Raw genomic sequence first — 21,585 nt, forward strand, 5'->3', positions numbered from 1 at the left:
CCTACAAAACTGTTAAATAGATTAGTTTAAGCAACAAGTGATTCATGCAATTTAAAAGTAAAATCTAGTATGATACTTTACTACGTTTCACTTGGCATTCTTTCAACAACTACAAAACCAGCAAAAGGCAACTACTCTCTTTCAAGACTCTAAAAAAAGGTGATGGTGTTGAATAAGCCACGGATCCTGCCCTTGAGGCTATACACAATGTAATAGATGCTATCACTGAGGTCAGGAGATTTCCTCGAGGTTGAGAAGAGGTGTATCAGAGTGCTGTATTTGCATGGCTACAAATCAATATATTGCTAACATGCAATAATAAAAGAGGTACAAATTATTCTCTGCTTACCATTAACAATAACGATGATATCACGGAAGTCAATTTCTCCCCTAGCCTCCACTCTTCCTTCACACCTGTATATACCTTCATCGCTTTTATTGATGTTGAGAATCTGCAGATTATTGTTGGCTAGCATAGCAAATCGATCTGGAAAGTAAGCAAAGGGGAGGAAATGATATCAGTAATTGAAAGCAGAGTCCGGTGTGCTCTAAATGGCTAAGACTTAAAATATGGCACTTGTCTGACACTATCAAACTTTTCATCAACAAACAAATTCAAATTTGAAAGTAAAATGTAATTTCACTTCAATTTTTCCACTCCACACTGCCTTGTTACACCTTTTTTCTAAAACACATTCAAGACTTTATTTCCACATAAAATGCTTAGGCTATTATTTTCCCCTTGGTACTTTGAATGCAGAAATGATACACAAAAGAACAATGCTGCGAGATTAGATATTACAGACATGAAGACATTTTGACTGCAAATATGTAGCAACTTGAGTATGGAAAAGGGTTAGAAAATTGATTGAACAGCCTTCCTCACACAATAATTAAACTAATAATTTTGCATACTCTGAGGAGGCAGCTAAATGGTACAATAATATTCAAGCCACATAGAGGACATATAAAATGGTCATATCTCAAATTCATTTGAATTTTTTTTCTAAATGCAGATAATCCACTTTAGGAATGAACAGATTAGACTTAATTTTATTTCAAGATTCCATCTTAGGTGTGAGTATATGCACATGAATATACATTAAAAATAAGCTGTTGCAGGGCATGCATTAGTTGATTGCTTAAGATAACCTGGCTAGCCTAGGCACCATTTCAGCCTGACAGTGTTTCCACAATGTCTGGCTTGAGTTTTTAATCATCACAATTTTGTTGCAGTGTTAAGACCTTTTCCCTTCTTATCAAATAAAGAACGGTCTGAACTCTAGTCCTATTTTAAAACAGGTTGCAAAAGCAATGCCTTCAATTTCATTAATTAATACATCATTGAACATCATTTATTTGGTATGTACAGTATTTGAGATACTCTGGTAGATAAGAGAGATACATCCTCGACACCCTTGGACCTTTTAGTAAAGTAGAAATGCCATTAATTTAAGGTGTTCATCTCTGGGATATTTACTGTTATACCATTAAAGGTTACTTTTTGGACCTATTCTAGTGTTTACTGCTCTTCCCCTATCTGCTGGTTTGATCGGTTAGGGCAAACATGGAAACCACACAAGAAAAAGATAGATCATCCCTCAGTCTAGAGCACTGAATGAATGCATGGGGTACAATCTTACCCCTACCCCTGCTACCAATCAGACTTCATGTAACTGAGAAATAAACTGCTATGATATCAGGCAGTTCAGGGTTCAATTCAGATTTGGAGTTCATCTTCCATAGCAAGTCCTTAACGCAATTCCTAAATGCCATACCAGTTCTAGTTGGGGCTGCAAATACAAATAGGAGAGTGATCAGGCTATGGGAGGATTATGCTTCCTATAGGTAAGCAAGAGATAATTAACAAAGAGTGGAAATATGTAGATTCAGAGGATACCAGAAATAGAAAATATTGATTATAAAGCAATGGACATGATTTTCAGCTCAAGAAGTACAGTAGCCTCCCCTCATCCTTATCCACAGTTTTGCCTTCTGCAGTTTCATTTGCCTGTGGTCAACCATGGATTGGAAGCAGATGATCCTCCTTCTGACATTTTATCAGAAGTCAATAGTAGCCTAACCCTACATCACCTCATTGCATCTCATCGCCTAGGCATTGTGTCATGTCATAAAAGGAAAAAAGGTGAGTACAGTACAATAAGCTAAATTGAGAGAGAGTGGCCACATTCACACAACTTTTATTATATTTGTATAATTGTTCTATTTTATTGTTAGCAATTGTCGTTAATCTCTTAATTTATAAATTAAATGCTTATGGTATAAATTAAACTTTATCATAGGTTTTTTTTTTTTTTTTAGGAAAAACAGTATAGGGTTTGGAACTATTTGTGGTTTTAAGCATCCACTAGGGGTCTTGAAATGTATCCCCTGTGGACAAGGGGGGACTACTCCACAAGCTTTCCCATCATGTTTATTTCTTCTTTAGGTTGACCCTAAGAAGAGAGACACAAATGTTCATGAAGATGCTTTCCCCTGGTAAATTTTCCTTTTCTCCAAGAAAAGCCTGGAGAAACAGAATCTGCAAGAAATTTTAAATTTAAACTCACAAGAAGTCCTGGAGTAACTCAGAACTTGTAAAAATTTAGAATGTTTCAAGGTCAATTAAAAGATCTATTTAAGCATGTGGCTGGAAATTAGGGTGGGAAGCAATTATCAATTTAAGAAGTTCAAATTTAGAGAGGGATGCACATAATCATACCTTGATCACCATAATATTATATTTTTAAATTACTAAAATATGTATTATCCTTTAACTCTAATGTTGTTTAATGGTTATAGTGTATTTAGTCAAAAAATAGTAATGGGAAGAATTATTTTAATCAGGAAGGCAATACTTGATATTAAAATGAAAATAATTTGAATGCATATAATACATAATTTGATGGGAATAAATCAGTGTTTCTTCTAATCGTAAAATTTTAGTTTTAAATGGCCATTTTAATATATTACTTCTACCAGCTGAGAGAAAACTATTAGAATATTAGGAAATCAGTAGTTATCTGCTAAATCTAAATACATATTGATGTTTCTAAACAGAAAACAAACTACATGAAAATCACATGTCAAATTCTAGGTATGTATGTAAAGTCCATGGAATGATGTTAGTAAACTATCAAATGGCAGAAAACATTTGAAGAAAGCACCGCTTCAGTCAATCAGACATAGCTATGGATATTAGAACTATTTGATTATCAGAGATTATTTGTTCTCTCAATTATATAGGACTTTCATTATTAAAACTCCAGTTTTCATTGCATTCAGAAAAATAAATGAAATAAAGTAATACTCAATAAGCGATCTGCTTTATGCTTCTAGAGACATATTTTTTTCTAGCCCTCTATTCTTCTCATTCCCCAGCCACTGATGGTTGGTCTCATTTACTCTTTTGGCTTCAAGCACCATCTATATTTTGAGACACAATTTTTCTTCAGATCAGGCCATTACATGACCATAAAAGTGTTTAACGGTAGACCAGATATAGCTACTGAGAAGGATTGTAAGTACTTTAATCTCAGTAGATTTAAAGTTTAGTTTACTATCTCCCCCTGAAATTTCTCATATGGTCTCTCCAGTTCTGTGTTCACAGGTCTTTACATTGAACTATATGCCCAAGTCAAATTCCTTGAGTCATCCTTAACTTCTCCATCTCCCTCCATCTGCACACCCAATCAAACCCCATGTCCTGTCACTTCCCCCTTTACCATTACTTAGTCTAAATCTCCTTCTCCTTTAGCAATCATTTCATTAGGGTTTGAACTGTTATCAGTGCCTGGAGTTTTGCCTTGACCACCATCCAATTCATTCTCCTCACTGAAGCAATAATAGCCTTCTCAAATTCATATCAGGTCATGTCACTGCCTTGATTAAATCCTTTAGTGATGTTCCCTTTGGATAAATTCCAGATTCCTTTGCAGAGATGTCAAGGCCATAATGACTTGGCTCAAACTTCCTTTCCAGTTTCCTCTCTTATTAGTCCTTTATGATCAATCCTGGTTTATATTTATCTAGTAGTATAAGTATTCTAGTTGCACTTATTTATAAATTCTCATTATAATGAACTAATTCTATTTTCTGGAAAGCACCACTCCTGGTGTCTTTCACCTCCGGGCCGCTGCAGATGGTGTTTTTCCCCTCCTGAAAAGTCCCCACCACTCTTTACCTGGCTAACCCCTTTTCATATTTAAGGGTTACTTCTCTCTTCAGCAGGCATCTTGGAGACCCTCCCCTGCCCTAACTAGATGAGACGTTATTTTTTTATCATCCTCTATCATTGCACTTTCCTTCTCATAGACCTCAATATTCCTTGTTTTCACTGGTTTCTTCATTAATCTTTTTATACTAGGTTATTAGCCATTTGAAGGCAATAAACTTGTTTATCTTGTTAACTAGGACTACCCACCATCCAGTATGCTAGATGGCATATGAAAACCTAGAAAACTAGGTTTTCAACAACTAGTTAAAAATTGAATGAATTTTTATACTGGAAGTAGATAACATAAAAAAATGTTGAACAAGATTATTTTATCCATAGTTTTTGATGCAAACAGGGTACTTCATTAGGCAATGATCAAAGCATTTAGAATATTTTATTTTATTTTTTAAGATTTTATTTATTTATTCATGAGAAACAGAGAGAGAGAGAGGCAGAAGGAGAAGCAGGCTCCCAAGGAGCAAGGAACCCAATGCGGGACTCGATCCCAGGACCCTGGGATCATGACCTGAGCCGAAGGCAGACGCTTAACCATCTGAGCCACCCAGGTGCCCGCATTTAGAATATTTTAGAGATAAGTTTCAAACTGGCTGAGATTGAATGAGCATCTACAATAGCATATCCCTCCAACTGGGATATTCAACCTTTGTAACAAAATGTCATCTTTACTCCCTAAATGTTTGGATTTTTTAGCAGGTGTCTTCCCTTCAACAAGCAACATGGAAAACCTCCACTTCAAATGTCCTATTGGAATTTTAATTATAAATATCTGCCATACAGCTGCTACCAAAAGCATGGCTAATAAGATGGACAGTTCCAAAACTTCATTATATCATCTGGAGCCTGCAAACTACTCACGTACCACATTAAGGCTTCAGAAAGTTACCTGGACACACCACATTATTCTAAGTCCCCTTACATGTTCCTTTCATAGTTATAAACTTAATCTTATTCCATTAGTTCAAATAAAGGGGCCATCAGGTATAATCAGGTGAAGAATATTATTTCTTATAAATCCATTATCAATGTACAAATTGTTCAAAAATGAACTATGTGGTGAGTTCCTCCAATATTAAAAGGTTAGAAAAGTTTGTCCTTCCTCACAAGTCACCTAAATTCTTTATATCCTAGAGTTAAAAAGGAAAAATATAATTACATCATTTTTCTTCTTTCCTTGCCCTGCAACTCAGAGCTAGGTTTCATGCTTACTCTAGACTAGTCACTTCCCCTTGCATTGGATTTATTTTTATTCTAGATATAACCTGAGTGCATATAATTCTGGTAACACTGATTCTCAAAATTTAAAAACTCAGTGAGAAGGAAGGAGAAAGATAAATGTCATTGTGTTGAGAAACTGATATACACGCAAATACTTAATTCATTCATTTAACAAATATTTATTATGTGCCTCAAGTCTTATTTGAAACTCACAACTATTGTTGAAATTGGAGATAATAACCCACTGTTTACAGAGAGAGAATCTGAATTAGATACAGAGCAGTTAGAAAATTCAAAGCTTCCGGGCCAAGGAAAGGAGTAGAGCCATAATGGCATTCCAGCTTCAAATCATCTCGTTCCTGGATACTGGGAAAACATGTGTGAGCTGTAGCACAGAGTAACGCTCCTCCATCACCATCACACTTGACTATCAATCTCTGCTTTGAGGCTTTTGTTCTCTGTGTCTTTTAAAAACTATAATTCATTTGAAAACCTTCATGTAATTAAGGTTTACAATAAACCAGATGTACACTTGAAGCCTAAGATGAGGCAATCTGAAAATGTTTAGACATTGTCATTTAACTGCTATAAAAGAACTGCCTTTTCTTTACTGTTGAGGGAAAAATAGCTGAAAATAATTGCACAATGTACTCATGTGATGTGTTAATGAAATATAAAGCAGTTATCCTGAAATAAAATAAGAGGAAATAAAGTATTATTTCTCACTAACTTATTATAATAGAAAAAAGAGAGATAGTCAATAAGTGATAAGCGCTGAAAATGCTGAGAAAAATTGTCTCAAAATTTAAAAAATGACTATTAAACATGATTATGATATGTTCTCTGTACATATTCAAAAATAGATACTATCTGCTTTCTCTCCTTTATGCTATAAGTTTTAGCTCTTAGAAACACACAACAGAATCATCCAAGAAGGAAAGTATTTGAAAAGATTCAATTATTTCATAACTCTCTGCAATGCAGGTGCATTGAAAATTGAAAATGCTCCCAATGCACAATGGTAAAGTAGCATAATGTAAGCAAATTATGCTTTCAGTTTCAGATGTCATATTATTCTGGAATTTTAGCTCAGTCTGAATCAAAATTATGAAGACAATTTGAATGAATGTACTTTTCTGTCCATTATCCATATGCATCTTAGCATAATATTTAGAGCATGTAGGTGTTTTTGAAAGAACAGTGCCAGAATAATAAACAGGGTTCATATAGATATTATTTTAAGATTACATAGATGAGCCCAGGGGATGATGTTTGAACTGTAACATGTAGAATTTGAATGCATCAGGATTGATTCCTTCATTTACTTATTATCTTTATACTGTTTGTACAAAATTTTCTTGAATAGGATGGGGTCAGCAAACTTTTTCCGTAAATCTCCAAATGATAAGTATTGCAGGCTTTGTAGGCCACACCATCTGTGTCACAGCTGCTCAACCCTGTCCCCAAAGTGGCCATGGACACTATGTAACGGTCGGGTTTGGCTGTAATCTCATGACCATACAAAGACAGCCCAGGGGCTGAACTCAGCCTGAGGTCCGTGGTTTGCCAACTCCTACTTTAGAGCTGTAAGGTTCTCAAAACAGTTGTTTGATGCTTGGGATCCAAAAAATAAAATTTCTATATGCAGTCAGGTAGATTCAGCATTTTTAAAAATTGCAATATTATGAGAACATATAATTTAGGGAGTTACCAAAATACTAACTGTCGGAAATAGCGGTGACTTCCTCATTATGATGCAACCAGCTGACAACAGGGGCAGGTGAGCTGCTAACTCGGCAAACCACTTCTGCATCCTCTCCTTGTTTGAATTCTTGAGGTGATACCACTTCTTTGAAAGTGAGTTTTTCTGTATCAAGAAAGTAAAACAAACCACAAAAGTATTATTGCTCACTTCTCCCAGTAACATACTCCAAAATATGTGCTGATTGATGAGATGATAAAATCATTAACTCTAGATCTTTTAAAACCTTAGGCCAGATAACATAATTCCTCTACTTGAGAGCTTCCCATCTCACTGAGAATTAAATTCAAAGTCCTCACAATGCCATACTAGGTCCTGAGTGAACTGGAATCAGCCCCACAACTCTGATCCCAATTTCTTCTTTCTTTTCCTAGTCCCTGTGATCCAGACAAACTGTCTTCTTTGCAATCCCTTGAACACTCCAGGTTTGTTCTCATCCTCAGGCCTTGTGCTCTTTTGAATGCCTTCAGATTTCTGCTCCACCTTCACAGATAAAATAACCTTCTCCCTTCCCAATTCAACTCTCCCTCTCTTTACCACACTAACTTTATTCACTACAGAATTCTATAGCGTGTATATCTAGTACCCATGTGTTTTTCTAAGTTCATTCATTGTTTGTCTTTCTTTACTCAATAAAATAATAAGCACCAAGTGGCCAGTGACATTTTCTGTTTTACTGAGTGTCCAGGACTCGGAATATTGCCTGTCATTAGTAGACACCCAATAAGTGTGTCGAATGAATGAATGAACTTGGATATTTATGCTTGTTGAGAAATTTTCACAAAAGTAATTCATTATTCTTGTGGGGAAAAAAGCCATTTCTTTAGTTTACAAACAAAACACCAGGCACCTTCCTTTTCATCATTCAAAGCAATGCAAAATCTTTCCAAATACTATGTCTAGGAAATGATCACTTCAATTTATTTTTTTTCTATTTATGAAATAGGTACTGTAGGGATATAGTTACACTATCTTTTCTTAAGGAAATTTGAAATTAACAGGAGTAAGGGCAAAGTCAGGAAAAATGAGGGCAGTATGTGCCAACAAATTGCACTGGGCATCAAAGAGGAAGTCATGTTGTGGGAATGCTTTGCCTTTTTTTTCATGTCTTGCTTCTACAATGATAATAATAATAATAATAAAGCTGTCAGGAAGAGATGCCTTGAGTTAGTATTTTAAAATTTTTATATTTTTTCACATATTTTTCATTAATATGGGTAGAAATACTATCACATATTAATTGTAAGGCATTGTTCTAGAGCACTTTATATAATATTGATTAATGTAGTGCTCAAAACAACTCTACGTATGAGGTAGGTAATATTATTATTATTATTTTATTTTTTAAGAATTTATTTATTTGTCAGAGAGAGAGACAGAACACAAGCAGTGGGAGAGGCAGGCAGAGGGAGAAGCAGGTTCCCCACCGAGCAAGGAGCCCGATGTGGGACTCGATCCCAGGATCCTGGGATCATGACCTGAGCCGAAGGCAGCGGCTTAACCGACTGAGCTGACAAAATCAAAGACAGAGAGGTTAGGCATTTGCTCAAAGCCACAAAAATAAGTAATAGAGCCTGGTTTCAAGCCTAGGGAGTCAACAGGCTTTAATGTGTTCTTAAATAGGTTCATGATTCCTGGGGTGCCTGGGTGGTGCAGTCAGTGAAGTGTTTGACTCTTGGTGTAGGCTCAGGTCATGATCCAGCCCTGCATCCGGCTCCTTGCTCAGCCCTGTGTCAGGCTTCCTGGTCAGCAAGGAGTCTGCTTAAGACTGTCTCTCCCACTCTGTCTGCCCCCTGACATTTCTCTCTAAAAAATAAATAAATAAATCTTAAAAAAAAAAAAAAAAGGCTAATGATTCCTAAATGTAAGAAGGGAGAAGGAATGTAGAAAGCAGTCAATCTCAAGTCATAAGATGAAGTGTAAGTGTGGAAAACTCTATTAATGAATATTCTGATGGTGAAGAATCCAGCTAGATATTGTTCTCCACTAGATGAGTTTTCATTTTTTTCTGTGTCTACTCCTGTTCACTGACCCTTCCTCAATTCTCATTCTAGACTGGTCGCTGCTATCATATATGTAATTTCATTTGTTCTCATCCTGACCTTTTATTTTAGTGTGAAAGAGTACTCCCTATAAATTTCATAATAATCTACTGTTCTTTAGTTACCCAACAGATTTTTAATGGCTTGAGAATATTAAAACATTTTCATCTCTGTTGTTTAACCAACAGAATTGGCTCCTTCTATGTGTTTATAATAAACTCTTTCCTATTATCTATTCTATTTTAGAGATGAATTCTGGTAAAGTATAAATAAGTTGATGTTTGTAATGGTCTTAGGACATTGCCTAGCACATAGTTCTTCATGAATGTTAGTTTTTATTAAATGCATTTTTTAAAGATTTTATTTATTTATTTGACACAGAGAGAGCTAGAGAGAGAAAGAGACAGCAAGCACAAAGAGGGTGGACGGCAGGCAGGGGAGAAGCAGGCTCCCCGCTGAGCAAGGAGCCCGACGTGGGGCTTGATCCCAGGACCCTGGGATCATGGTCTGAGCTGAAGGCAGCCGCTTAACCGACTGCACCTCCCAGGTGCCCCTAAATGCATTTTTTTGTTCGAGTTTTTATACAACCACATTTCAATCAACTAATAAATGCATGACTTACGGTAAATTTCCAAAACAACTGTAGCTTCTTGTGTCTGTCCTTTGGCATCTGTTGCTTGACAACGATATATCCCTGCATCCTCTATATTTGCGTTGTAGATGGTTAATCGTGATCTAACACCTTCCTTTTGCACTGCTACCCTCTGTGTTGAAATTATCTTCTCTCCTTGAGGATTATACCAATCTATACTCTCAGGTTCACCAATTGCTGCAAATAGCCATGAAAAATAAATGTTTGAAAATATGTTTCAAATGTTTGTTTTGGCATTGACATTTACTATTATGTGACAACTTTTAACAATTTTGGGAAAAAATGTAAATAAGAGAAGGCTGTAAACTGAAAAATCTTACAAAATTGAAAGTAAACACAAATGTTAGCACACATGCTCATCCTTATTTATCCAATGTTGAGAATTCAGTCCTGTTTGCGTAAGCAAAACCCAAAAGTTCTACAGGAAACTAACAGTATGGTATTTAAGCTCTGATAGTTGAAACTTTATCATAGCAATCTATGAATTATTACTACAGTTAAGTTATAAAACTGCCTTGGCCACTGAGTCAGACATAAATTAAATGTGATCGATATATCTGAACAGAAACATGATTACTAACATGATTTCACCTGTTCCCAATTATCTTTGCCAGGGTCAGGAGATAGGACTTTTCTCTCCGATAAAGCAAAGCTTATAACAATGTAAATCCTATACAAAATAAACTTTGGCTTTGATAATATCGAATTTGGAATTAATTTCCTAAGTTGTTAAACTTGTACAGATAAAGCTAATTTATTTTTTAAAAAGGAGCCCTAATCTCTTTTCTCAACTGAAATGAAGTGTTTCATCATTTTAATTTAAAACTGTTAACTATTTAATCATATGATAATTAGAATGCATTGAAATGATACTTATACTGCTAGGCAATTACAACCAAATCATTACAGGGTAAACATTTATTTTTCTCAATTCAAAATCCAGGTTATTATACTCTTCGTAAAAGCTGAAGCTTCCAATGTTTGCTTTTACTCACCAAAAGGATATATTTCACCTAATTACTTGAGAGATAATTTGTGGAAGCAGTATACACTATTAACTCAAAAGTATCAGGGGAAAATTTTATTAAGACTAGACTACTGGAGATACTGATAAATAACAGTAAAATTTTTATTTTCTTAAAAATGTGGTATACAAATTCATTTGCTATTTATGACATACTCTTATTAGCTCTGTGAGGGTCTGACCACCTGATGGTGTAAATTTAAGACATTTATTTTATTGAGTTTAGATGTCTATGTTTTAGTGTATCAGGAAACTTCAGAGTCATAGCAACTTGGTCAGCATTGTAGCAGGAAAAATACATGAAAGCATTCTGATTTGCAGTGGTTTCGTACATCTTTTTTTTAGATCTTGTTTTACTACTCTATTTCATATATATAAGGCCACTTACATGACAACAATATGGCTCTTGTATATAAGGAAAAGAAAATGTTTCATTATTTTGCCTTATTTTACCAGCAAAACTTAGTACACTAAATGATGTTAATTCATTCTTTTAAATTTTAAATTATGTCTTAATTTGACCTATTACAGAGGTAATAATATTATATAACTTATACAACCTAAATCATTGTGATATACAAATGTAAGAAAAACAATTTCATTTTTTCAAAATTCATTTTTAAACTACTTCATTATTCTGTGAATATGTGACACAACTGAGCTGTGTGTGTGCATGTGTGCATTTGTGTATATAAAATATGGATGAGATTTAAAACAATGATCTACATTCTTATGCCAAAGCTCTGCTGACATAATAAATGATGTTGAATCAGTATCTCATTTGCTCTCTGCCTTTCTATTTGTCAATATGCAAAAATATGTATCCACAGACCTATCAATTCAGACCTTTAGGAAGGCAAACATATGAAGAATCATGGCTTCTGTGAGTTTTTCATAAAATGTGGTATTATACATACATAATGTCTATAGTATGTGTATTATAATATGGCATTTGTGATTTATAAATGTTATGACTATTTCTGTTTTTATTAATTTTAATAATAATTTAAATAAGCCATGTAATTCTCAAGACTTGTATAATGCATTTTATGTCAGAAATGCCTATTTTAATCCAGTTTTGTGTTACTTAAGTATAATCAGGAACATCAACAATTTTAAAATACCCTAAAAGGCAATTTTGGCTCTAGATGAACATTATTTAAAACTTTAGGTATGAAGGCTTGTATGCATAAAAATGAATTTTATAAATATAAATAGAAGTCGAATATGTGCATTTGTGAGCTCTACAGTACTCTGAATTAGAATGTGTTGCTTAAGTATTTAAATGTCTTCTGAAAAAATTCTGCATGTGCATGATCAAACTAAATGAGGTCCATAAAATTTCCCATAGGTATTACGATATACAATAGTTTGATTAATAGTCACAAAATTCTTGCAGAAGCTTTGCTGATTAAATATCAACTTTTTTTAAATTCAATTTTCATAAGGATGGATTTGATTTGCTTTGTCCCAAAGTTTTCATTCAGGTGTAACATAGAGCAGTGTGCTATATCTAATTTATTCACTGCATATTTATGAAGGTAATTCAGTTATAATATTTACATTCATCCTAATATTACTATTTATACAGGAATAATATTTGAATTTGTTTAAGTTATTGTGCATACATTACAGTTGATAATTATTTTCAAAATAAATGAGCTAGTTTGACAGTCAAAATTAATAACTTGAAATTAACAGAAATAAAATCATACTTTTTAACATGCAAAATATAGTTATTAACACTTCCCAACCTCATAAGTCCAATGATAATATAAGGTTTTATTTTCAGAGAATTGTTTTTCACCATCTAAATTTTGCCAGTATATAATATTAAATAAAGCATAACACGAGTTATCATCTGAGAATACTTGTACATCTGATACATACCTGTACATGTGAAGAATTTAGATTCGCCCACACTAAGCTCTACTTTGCTAAGTGAAATTGTCACTTGAAGAAGAGCTGAAAAAAAAATTTAAATCATAATTAAGTATGGCTTTCAACATGAATTCTAAGATTTTATTACATGATCTATAAACTACACGATCCAAATAGCAATTATTTTCCCTGTAAATTTTTATTACCTGTAAAAAGAAATGAAAGTTGTATAAAATACATTCTAATTATAAAATACAATCTAACAACATTATGTCTGTTACATTAGTATGCAACTCAGAACCAGACCAAATACAGGACTTATTTAATAAAGCATGTTGAAATTTCTTTGTCATGTAAATGAGTGAATTCATACTCACTTCCATATTTACATTCTTGGTTATATATGTGCTACCACATTGGGCAATAACTACAAAAAATGTTTGCCCAACATTTGGAGCCTTGTTTGAAAGAGTATATCTTACACTGTCATCATAACAATAAAAATATAAACTACATTTTGATTACCTACTAAAATATTTCCATGAAAAGAAGAAAAACATTGCATAAGAAATGTGAATGAACACTATTTTGACAAGATAAATAAATTAAGTGAAGGAACCAGCACAATGGTAATAAAAGAGAGATGTTCAATAAGTTTGTTGTCAATTTTGAAATAAAATAGCTGAACATTCTAAAAGTTTAGAAGAAAATTAGAATTATATTTTAATACAAATTGAAAGACTTATATTTCTAATAATATGGTAGACAAGATAGTGTGACTGCATTCCAAAACCCATGCCTTCATCCCTTACTTCCAGATATGTATAGCTGAGCTTTCAGAAAATTAATGGAGCACCGAGGGGGGGGGAGGAAATGAAGAAAAATCTAAAAATCAGAGTATAAAGTGATACCAGAAATCTGTGGATTATAGTAAGCAAAAGGTGCACAGATTGCACAAAGATGGGGTCAAAACTTGTCTATAAAAGTGGGTGCTATTGAACACCAGATAACACTGGAGCAGAATAAAATTCACCCTTAGTATGAGAAGGGTATAGAATAAATCATCCTACTGGCAAAAGGGCAGTGATAAAGACAGTTGATTCTCCTGGCCTGTGGATGGGGGAAATGTTTCTATTTAAATAGATTAACCACACTCTGCCATATCCCAGGTTTGGGAATTTAATTATAAACACATATTCTTTGGGAACCTCCAAGCTGAGAAATTAAACAAAAAAGCAGTGCCCCATGTAGGGCTGACAGCTAAGTGGTGGACAAACGTAATCCCCTTCTGAGGAACTGTATCATTAGCCCACACTGCCCAAGATGTTTATAAATTAAGCTCTCTTCAACCTAAACTCATATTCTGTCATAAAAAACCATGGTGAAATAAGGCACTGTGAGCAAGAGTCAACTAAAACATCCAAAACGATAAACAGACCCACAAAATTTCAAAAAATGGAATTAGATTCAGAATGTAACTTAACTATATTGAAAACATTTAAAGAAATGAAATATAAAATCAAAAACATGAGAAAAGAAGAAAATATTTATCAAGGAAGATTTGTTGGGCATGTTTAAGCTCTTTAAAATACGTTTCCTTGTACTCCCCATCATCAAATAATAAATTCCTTCTTTTTCAGGATACCTCTTTCGGAAACAGGCGGGCTTACATGGTTTTCTTCTCTTCCCTCAATCTGGGCCCATTTTTATTCATAATTCCTTAATTCTCAAAGAGTGCTTGGCACATTATAGGAGTCAACAAGTGGTCAAGTCAGTCTGATATTTCAGAGAGAAATAGGTTAAGTTAGATAGAATAGGAAGAAAACTAGTAGAATCAAGGGGCAAGAGAGTTATCTAAAAGCTATAAAGAAGGCCACTTCCAGTGAGGACTTTTCCTTCTGAAGAGTAACTAATCCCTCAGGTGCATTTAAAGTGAGATGGGGTCAACAGAGGCAAATTGCATAAGTTAAGGAAATTAAGACTGTCCCTACAGTTAGCGTGAATCCGAAGAGATGGCTGAGATTTGGGGGATCCACAATTCTGGGCATGTGGTCAGGGGTTTTGTAAATTGGGGAAGATCTGGGCATACCTAACAGATAGAAGGGAAGGAGGCAGAAAAGACATTATATGGTTGAAAATAAAAAGGGAATTGCCATTCTGTTCCACTTTTTCTTTCTTTCCTCCCTTTTCTTTCTCTTTTAAGATATTATCCCATTTCTTTTTTTCTCTGTGGATCTTTAGTATGTGCTTTTCCAAATCTAGTCCTGCGGTTTCCAACCTCAGCTAGAATTCAGTTGGATAGCATATTTTAATTTCAAACTTTCTGAGTGCAAACCAAATTCATTTCCCTTCCACCAAAAGTTGCTTACTGTTCATAGTCCATTTTTGGGCATCATCATTCAATTTTCAAGTCTTGGAGATATAGCCTCTGAAATATCATTTGCTTGCATTCTTATTTCAAACAATTTTCCCCTAATACATGTACTCCTTAATTTTAATGTGAGATGTTTGTTTTAATCTGAGATAGTGATATATCAGATTCTATATTTCTTTTTCTGACTTTTATTTCTTCAACCTCTCTTTCCATGAAGTATTTCTTAGGCTTCTGCATGCATAAGTTTCTAAAACTGCTTAATTTCACCTGCCTGCTTCAAAAGTCCTCAAAGCGGATTTGCTGAGCCCAATTAGTTAATTATTATACAAATTTTAATTGAAAGAAAACTTGCCTTTCCATGTTTATTTCCAATTACTCTTTCCCAATGCTCTGCAGCTACAGACAACCACAATGAATCATCCCTCATCTTTTTCATGGACTCTTTTACTTTCCTGCCACTATGGATTCACTCAAGCTATTTCCTCTGTTTTTCTCTCCCTTTCTCACATGTCCACATGGCTGCCTATATTCTATCTTCAAAGCAAGAGTAAAATATCAATAACTTTACAAAACATTCTTTAATAGCTTCCTCTATGGTATCAACAAATAAGTATCTTTGATCAGTAGGCATTTTCTTTTTTTTTTTTTTTAAAGATTGTATTTATTTGAGAGGGAGAGAATGACAGATAGAGAGCACGAGAGGGAAGAGGGTCAGAGGGAGAAGCAGTCTCCCCGCTGAGCAGGGAGCCCGATGCGGGACTCGATCCTGGGACTCCAGGATCATGACCTGAGCCCAAGGCAGTCGCTTAACCAACTGAGCCACCCAGGCGCCCCAATCAGTAGGCATTTTCATTAAACGAGTGAAACTTACATAATAGCTAATTATATTAACTTCTCTACCTATTAAAATGTAAATTTCTAAAAGTGAAGGCTCATCACCCTCACTTCTGTTTCTCCTTTAATTAAACTGATAAAATATGAATACAGGGCAGAACAATGCATAAACACTTACCAAGAGCTTATTGTACAGTATGGATAGAACACTGACATTATTGACAGTATCAAATTGTGGGATGACTTCATTGCCTTAAAAAGAATTTAAGGATATCAGACAGTTTGACAAATGTCTGCCACTTATTATTTAAATACTTTCCATCTTTGGTCTTTGTAGTAAATTTACTTTTCTAAGGAAAAGTATATAGAAAAGACAAAACTTGAAGGATATAAGCACTTTATATGTTAAATATAGTTCTGGATAATTTTACACTGATTTGCTGATGGGTATAATAAATAACCTATTCATTGTAATAAAATGAAATTGAGCCTGAAATTAATTAGTTAATTTGTATTAAAATACTTGGTTAATTTTTCATTCAGTAAAAACCATCAATTCACCCATTAATCAAGACCATATTTTTCATGGACATTTTGGTGACTAGACACATTGCTATAATTCAGGTGTTAAAGTATATAAAGAAAATACATATTTCCCAAAGGCTAGATTTGCTCTAATTGACCTCTACAGATACATTAAAACGTGCATATTAGGAAAAACCTGGAGAACTAAAATTTAAGGTCATGTCTTAATCATGGCTCTAGTGATTTAACATCCAGAGTTTCTTGTAATCGTTCTTGACCCACAGCCACCTCGAACAGTCTCATTTTGGACCTAAATGTCAGAAGAAAATTAAAGTTTTGTAGTGTCAAAAGTTGTGCTCAGAGAAAAGTGGACAGGACTGATACATTTGATACCACCTAGTTAATCTCTCCATTTTTGGTTACACACACAAAAAATGAAAGTGGATAGTAATATGAGGCCTTTATTTCATTTAGAAAAAAAATAATAAGCATTTCTAATTACAATTTCCATTTAGGACTGGAATTTGAAAATAAAATGGCATTCACTGATGCTGAACAATCTCATTTTGATGTCTTACTTTTTTATGTATTTGGAATAGATATAATAACTTTAAAGAAACCCATGAAGGGTATAATATTTCATAGATTCATTTCCTATAAGGGCCATTATTGATTAAATAATGGCATTCCTTATAAATCAATCAATAAACTATCTTTTTGTATTAGAATTAGGGTTGAATAGTTGAAAAAATGCCAGTATCTTCATAATAGATTCTTTTTCTCTTCTTTAAGTAATTTCTACACCCCAGTTACATGTGGTTCAAACTCACAACCCCAAGATCAATAGTCACATGCTCTTCTGATTGAGCCAGCCAGGCACCCCCTTCATGATAGATTCTTAAAGTAAGAAAAAGCTTTAACCCATAGACTGAGAAGTGGAGCCATGGTAAATCTACATCCTCTATAAATTATTCTCAAGGAAATCCATGTAATATCAACCTTAAAAATAGAGTTAGGTAAATTAAAAATTGTCTACAAAAATCAGTATTTATTAACTATATGCATTTGCAAATCACTTTTTTAAAATGCAATGGTATACAAAAATAATAAGCCACAGTTCCAAATGTCAAAGGAATTACAATTTATTTGGAAAGACTAACACTACATAAAATGATAAATGATAAAACAAGATGGCATATATCAATTATGGCCATCATGAGATTTATAATCAGGAAGCCTGCACGGAGGGCAATAAAATTTGAAAAAGATGTGATAGATATTGTAATAGACAGAAAGAGGGTAGACATTCCAAGTAAGGAATATATATGCTGCTGGACATTCCAGATAAGGCAAAAATATTCAAGGAACATTCAGAGAACTCCTAGGAGATCAATATAGAGGAGGTTAACTTCATATATAATATTGATAATATATTATCATTGGAGAAAGAGTTTTGAAAAGACACTGGAGGATCTCAAAAGCCATGGTAAATATCAAACCTTAAATTTTCCTTCATTAATTATTTATAAATAGATACTGACATGACAAAATTGGCATTTAGTAAAGGTTAGGCAGAAGATAGGATGACTGACAACTGAATTAAGGGACAAGCACTTTAGAGTATATTATGTTGAGTATCTGGGTTGGCTGGTGGCAAAAAATATGGAAAAACAGGAATGTATGTAACAATAAAGATCATAATAGGAGTTACCTCTGTGATCAATGAGAAAATTGGTGAAAAAGGGAGAAAGTCAAAGATGTTAAGGTTTTCTATTTCAATGAAACAAGTGTCGCCAACGTGAGAAAGAGTATCAGGAGAAGAGCTAATGGAGGGAATATATGGAACTGCAATTTGTTTCCTAAATGAAAATTATTTCTCAAAATAGAACACAGGGAACATTTTAACAAAGGTAACTGCTATCATAACAAAGCTTAAATTAATAATTAAGCATGCATATCAAATAGCAGATATTCAAAAGAGACTTTCTTTTTTTAATGTATTTTTTTAAGATTTTATTTATTTGACAGAGAGAGACACAGCGAGAGAGGGAACACAAGCAGGGGGAGTGGGAGAGGGAGAAGCAGGCTTCCCGCCGAGCAGGGAGCCCAATGCGGGGCTCAATCCCAGGACCCTGGGATCATGACCCGAGCTGAAGGCAGATGCTTAACAACTGAGCCACCCAGGTGTCTCATCAAAAGAGACTTTCTCAATTTATAGGAATATAAATATAATGAAGTCACTGGCATTTCTAAGTTCCATGAGGGGTCCAAGAGCCCGCTGCAATTTGATACAACATTTAACAACGGCATTTAAAATGGCCAGTTCATCACTTGCAGAGGTTTAAAAACTGACAACTTAATCAGTCTACTATATGCCTGACACAAAGCAGAGTTGGATTCACTTAAAATTCAACAGACATGCAGAGAGAACTTAAGGCATTGATTTATCTTGGTACAATGACTTGTAACATTTTTCAAGCAAGCACTTTTATTCCTTGGCCTTCACACTGAGGGAGTTGGGAGAACTAAGGCACTTACCTAGTAATTATAGAAACTCTCAAGGAATCTTACTTACTGAAAGGCAAACTAAGAAACAGACTCTTACCTATGGAGAACAGACTGATACCAGAGGAGAGGAGGGTGGGGGATGGGTGAATTAGGTGATGGGGATTAAGGGCTCCATTTGTGATGAGCACCAGGTGAGGTATGGAAATGCTGAATCACTATATTGTACACCTGAAACTAATATTACACTACGTGTTAACTAATTTGAATTTAAATAAAAACTTAAAAGTGTGCATACATGAAGTGATACTATAGGAAACGAAACAAAAACAAATGAATATTTCTTTTTTTAAAGATTTTATGAATTTATTCATGAGAGACAGAGAGACAGGTGGAGGTGGAGGGAGAAGCAGGCTCCCCGTGGAGCAGGGAGCCCGATGCAGGACTCATTCCCAGGACCCTGGGATCATGACCTGAGCCAAAGGCAGACGCATAACCAACTGAGCCACCCAGGTGTCCTGCACATGAAAATTTTTTATTCATATTTCTCCATGAATGTTTCTGTTGGCTAAATTGAATAAAAAGCAGTTTTAAATCTACTTTTATTCTCTGTAGACTATTCTATTTTTGAGAATCTAGGTCTTGCTAAATTTATAAAAATTTGCATAAATTAAATTAGTGACATATTAAGTGCCTTTTGAGTAAACTGTTTTGCTGTCATGGATTATTCAGTAGTTGTGGGTATTTGTGTTTCAATCCAAACATGCATTTTACTTGTGAATTGAAGTGTACAAAAATGTCATCCAAATGACTGGTACTCAAGAAGTAACCGATGTTCAAAAGAGAACACGTGAAGGAAAAGATACGGCAAATAAAGATATAAAGAAAGGAAGAAGTACAAGGGAAACTGAGAAAGTCTGTAAAGAAATGTCAAGAGATGATGAGCTTGGGAAGACCATCATGTTGAGGAAATATATTTTATGATCATTACACTCTCATATGTCATGGAACCACAGCACTGAGCAAAAATCAATCACTTATGTATTGAGATTCTCCCATATGTCAAGCATTTAAAAACCTGGGCTTACCAAGAGATTACAAATAAATCATAGCAAAGAGGAAACGTTTGTGAAATGAAGTTCATGCAGATTCAAATATATTTTTGTTGTAAAAACAGACAAAATGATTTTTTCCCAAAATACATTGTCCAAAATTAAATAACATGGAATAAGTTTAGAATGAGATATAGAAGTTGAAACTCCAAATTTGTCTATTTATTTATTTTTTGAAACTTCAAATTTAAATAAACTTCAACGCATAGCATACTCAGCAAAATAGTTTACTAATAAAAGCAAAACAATACTTTAATATTTATAAACATGGAAACAATAAGACCATCTGTACCATATTTTAAAATAAATCCTTTTTCTTAAATCACTTAATGTAAATAAAAGTAAAAAATATCCCTTCATGCCAATTAGTCTGGAAAATGTCAACTGAGTGATGAGTGAAACAATCTGTGCTTACGTGGTAGGTAAGCCCAGAGTCCCTTTACCAGACCAAGCACAGCTCACTCATCACTTATTTTGATTGTGACATTTAATTAAAACTAAAATATCCTGAAGTGGCAGCTAAGTCCAAGTTCTACATCCAATCCAAGTTTATTTCAACAGACACCACTTAGACATGTAAGTTATTAGCTGCCTTGGTGAAACCAGCATAGAACATTGTGTACAATTTTGAATCACTGCTAATACTATGTGGTAATAAATTAAATTAAGAAGAGTGTTTGCAGAGGGACTAATTCCTAAGTGTCTGGATGCCTATGTAAGTGCTTTGTCTACTCCAAGTGTGTGGACTTTCCAGATTAAGGTTAGCCTAAGCCTTATTCATAAGACTGACAAATCAGAGATCAAACATCTGTCACAGCCCAACTACGCCAGTGTTCACCTGCCTTACTTGCCTAAGTCGAATCATAGTGCTGGCTAGTCAACACTCACAGTGCTTATCAGCGTGCCTTGATATCTATTGTCAGAAAATGTGAAACCTGTCAGGATATTGCAAATTCTAGTATGAAATAATGTGAAAAAAGGAAGGAACAGCTTTAGGAACAAAAAAGTTTTCTAAATCAGAAGCACTATTATAAGGGACGAATGAAAGATGCCATCGTTAATGTAAGACTGTACTAATTTCCTTTGCTCAGTGCAAATCATAAAATTACTATGAGTACATTATGTACCAGAATCCAAAATATTTCCATAGGAATACACTCCTTAAAATAAACAGTTTTGAAAGAATATTATAAGGCATGAGTCATAACATTTTTAAAGGTTTTCAATTGCACAGGGTAACTAACAATGACTACTAGAATAAAATTGACACTTATAATTCAAAGATACATGCAGTTATTTACTCACTGAGTGGCTCATTCTATAACCACGTATGGGATCACTGAGTAGATTCACCTGAGCACATATATAAAGTTTGCTCTTATATAACCACAAGAAAAATATTTCACTAAGCTAAAAAGTTTA

General features: G+C 34.2%; 1 protein-coding gene across 1 annotated transcript in view; it reads right to left on the reverse strand.

The window, feature by feature from the left end:
- NCAM2 (neural cell adhesion molecule 2) overlaps positions 1–21,585 on the reverse strand; it is a 515,660-nt gene that overhangs the window by 204,844 nt on the left and 289,231 nt on the right. The window contains exons 2-5 of the mRNA XM_028115862.2: positions 12,823–12,897; positions 9,879–10,085; positions 7,176–7,319; positions 350–487 (exon numbers count right to left, since the gene is read on the reverse strand). Coding sequence (XP_027971663.1) covers positions 350–487; positions 7,176–7,319; positions 9,879–10,085; positions 12,823–12,897 — 564 coding nt within the window. The remainder of the gene's footprint in view (positions 1–349; positions 488–7,175; positions 7,320–9,878; positions 10,086–12,822; positions 12,898–21,585) is intronic.

This window comes from Eumetopias jubatus, unplaced genomic scaffold (assembly GCF_037043125.1).
Source record: "Eumetopias jubatus isolate StellerSeaLion01/CBP00866 unplaced genomic scaffold, mEumJub1_p1.0 scaffold_1, whole genome shotgun sequence".
NCBI classification, from domain to species: Eukaryota; Metazoa; Chordata; class Mammalia; order Carnivora; family Otariidae; genus Eumetopias; species Eumetopias jubatus.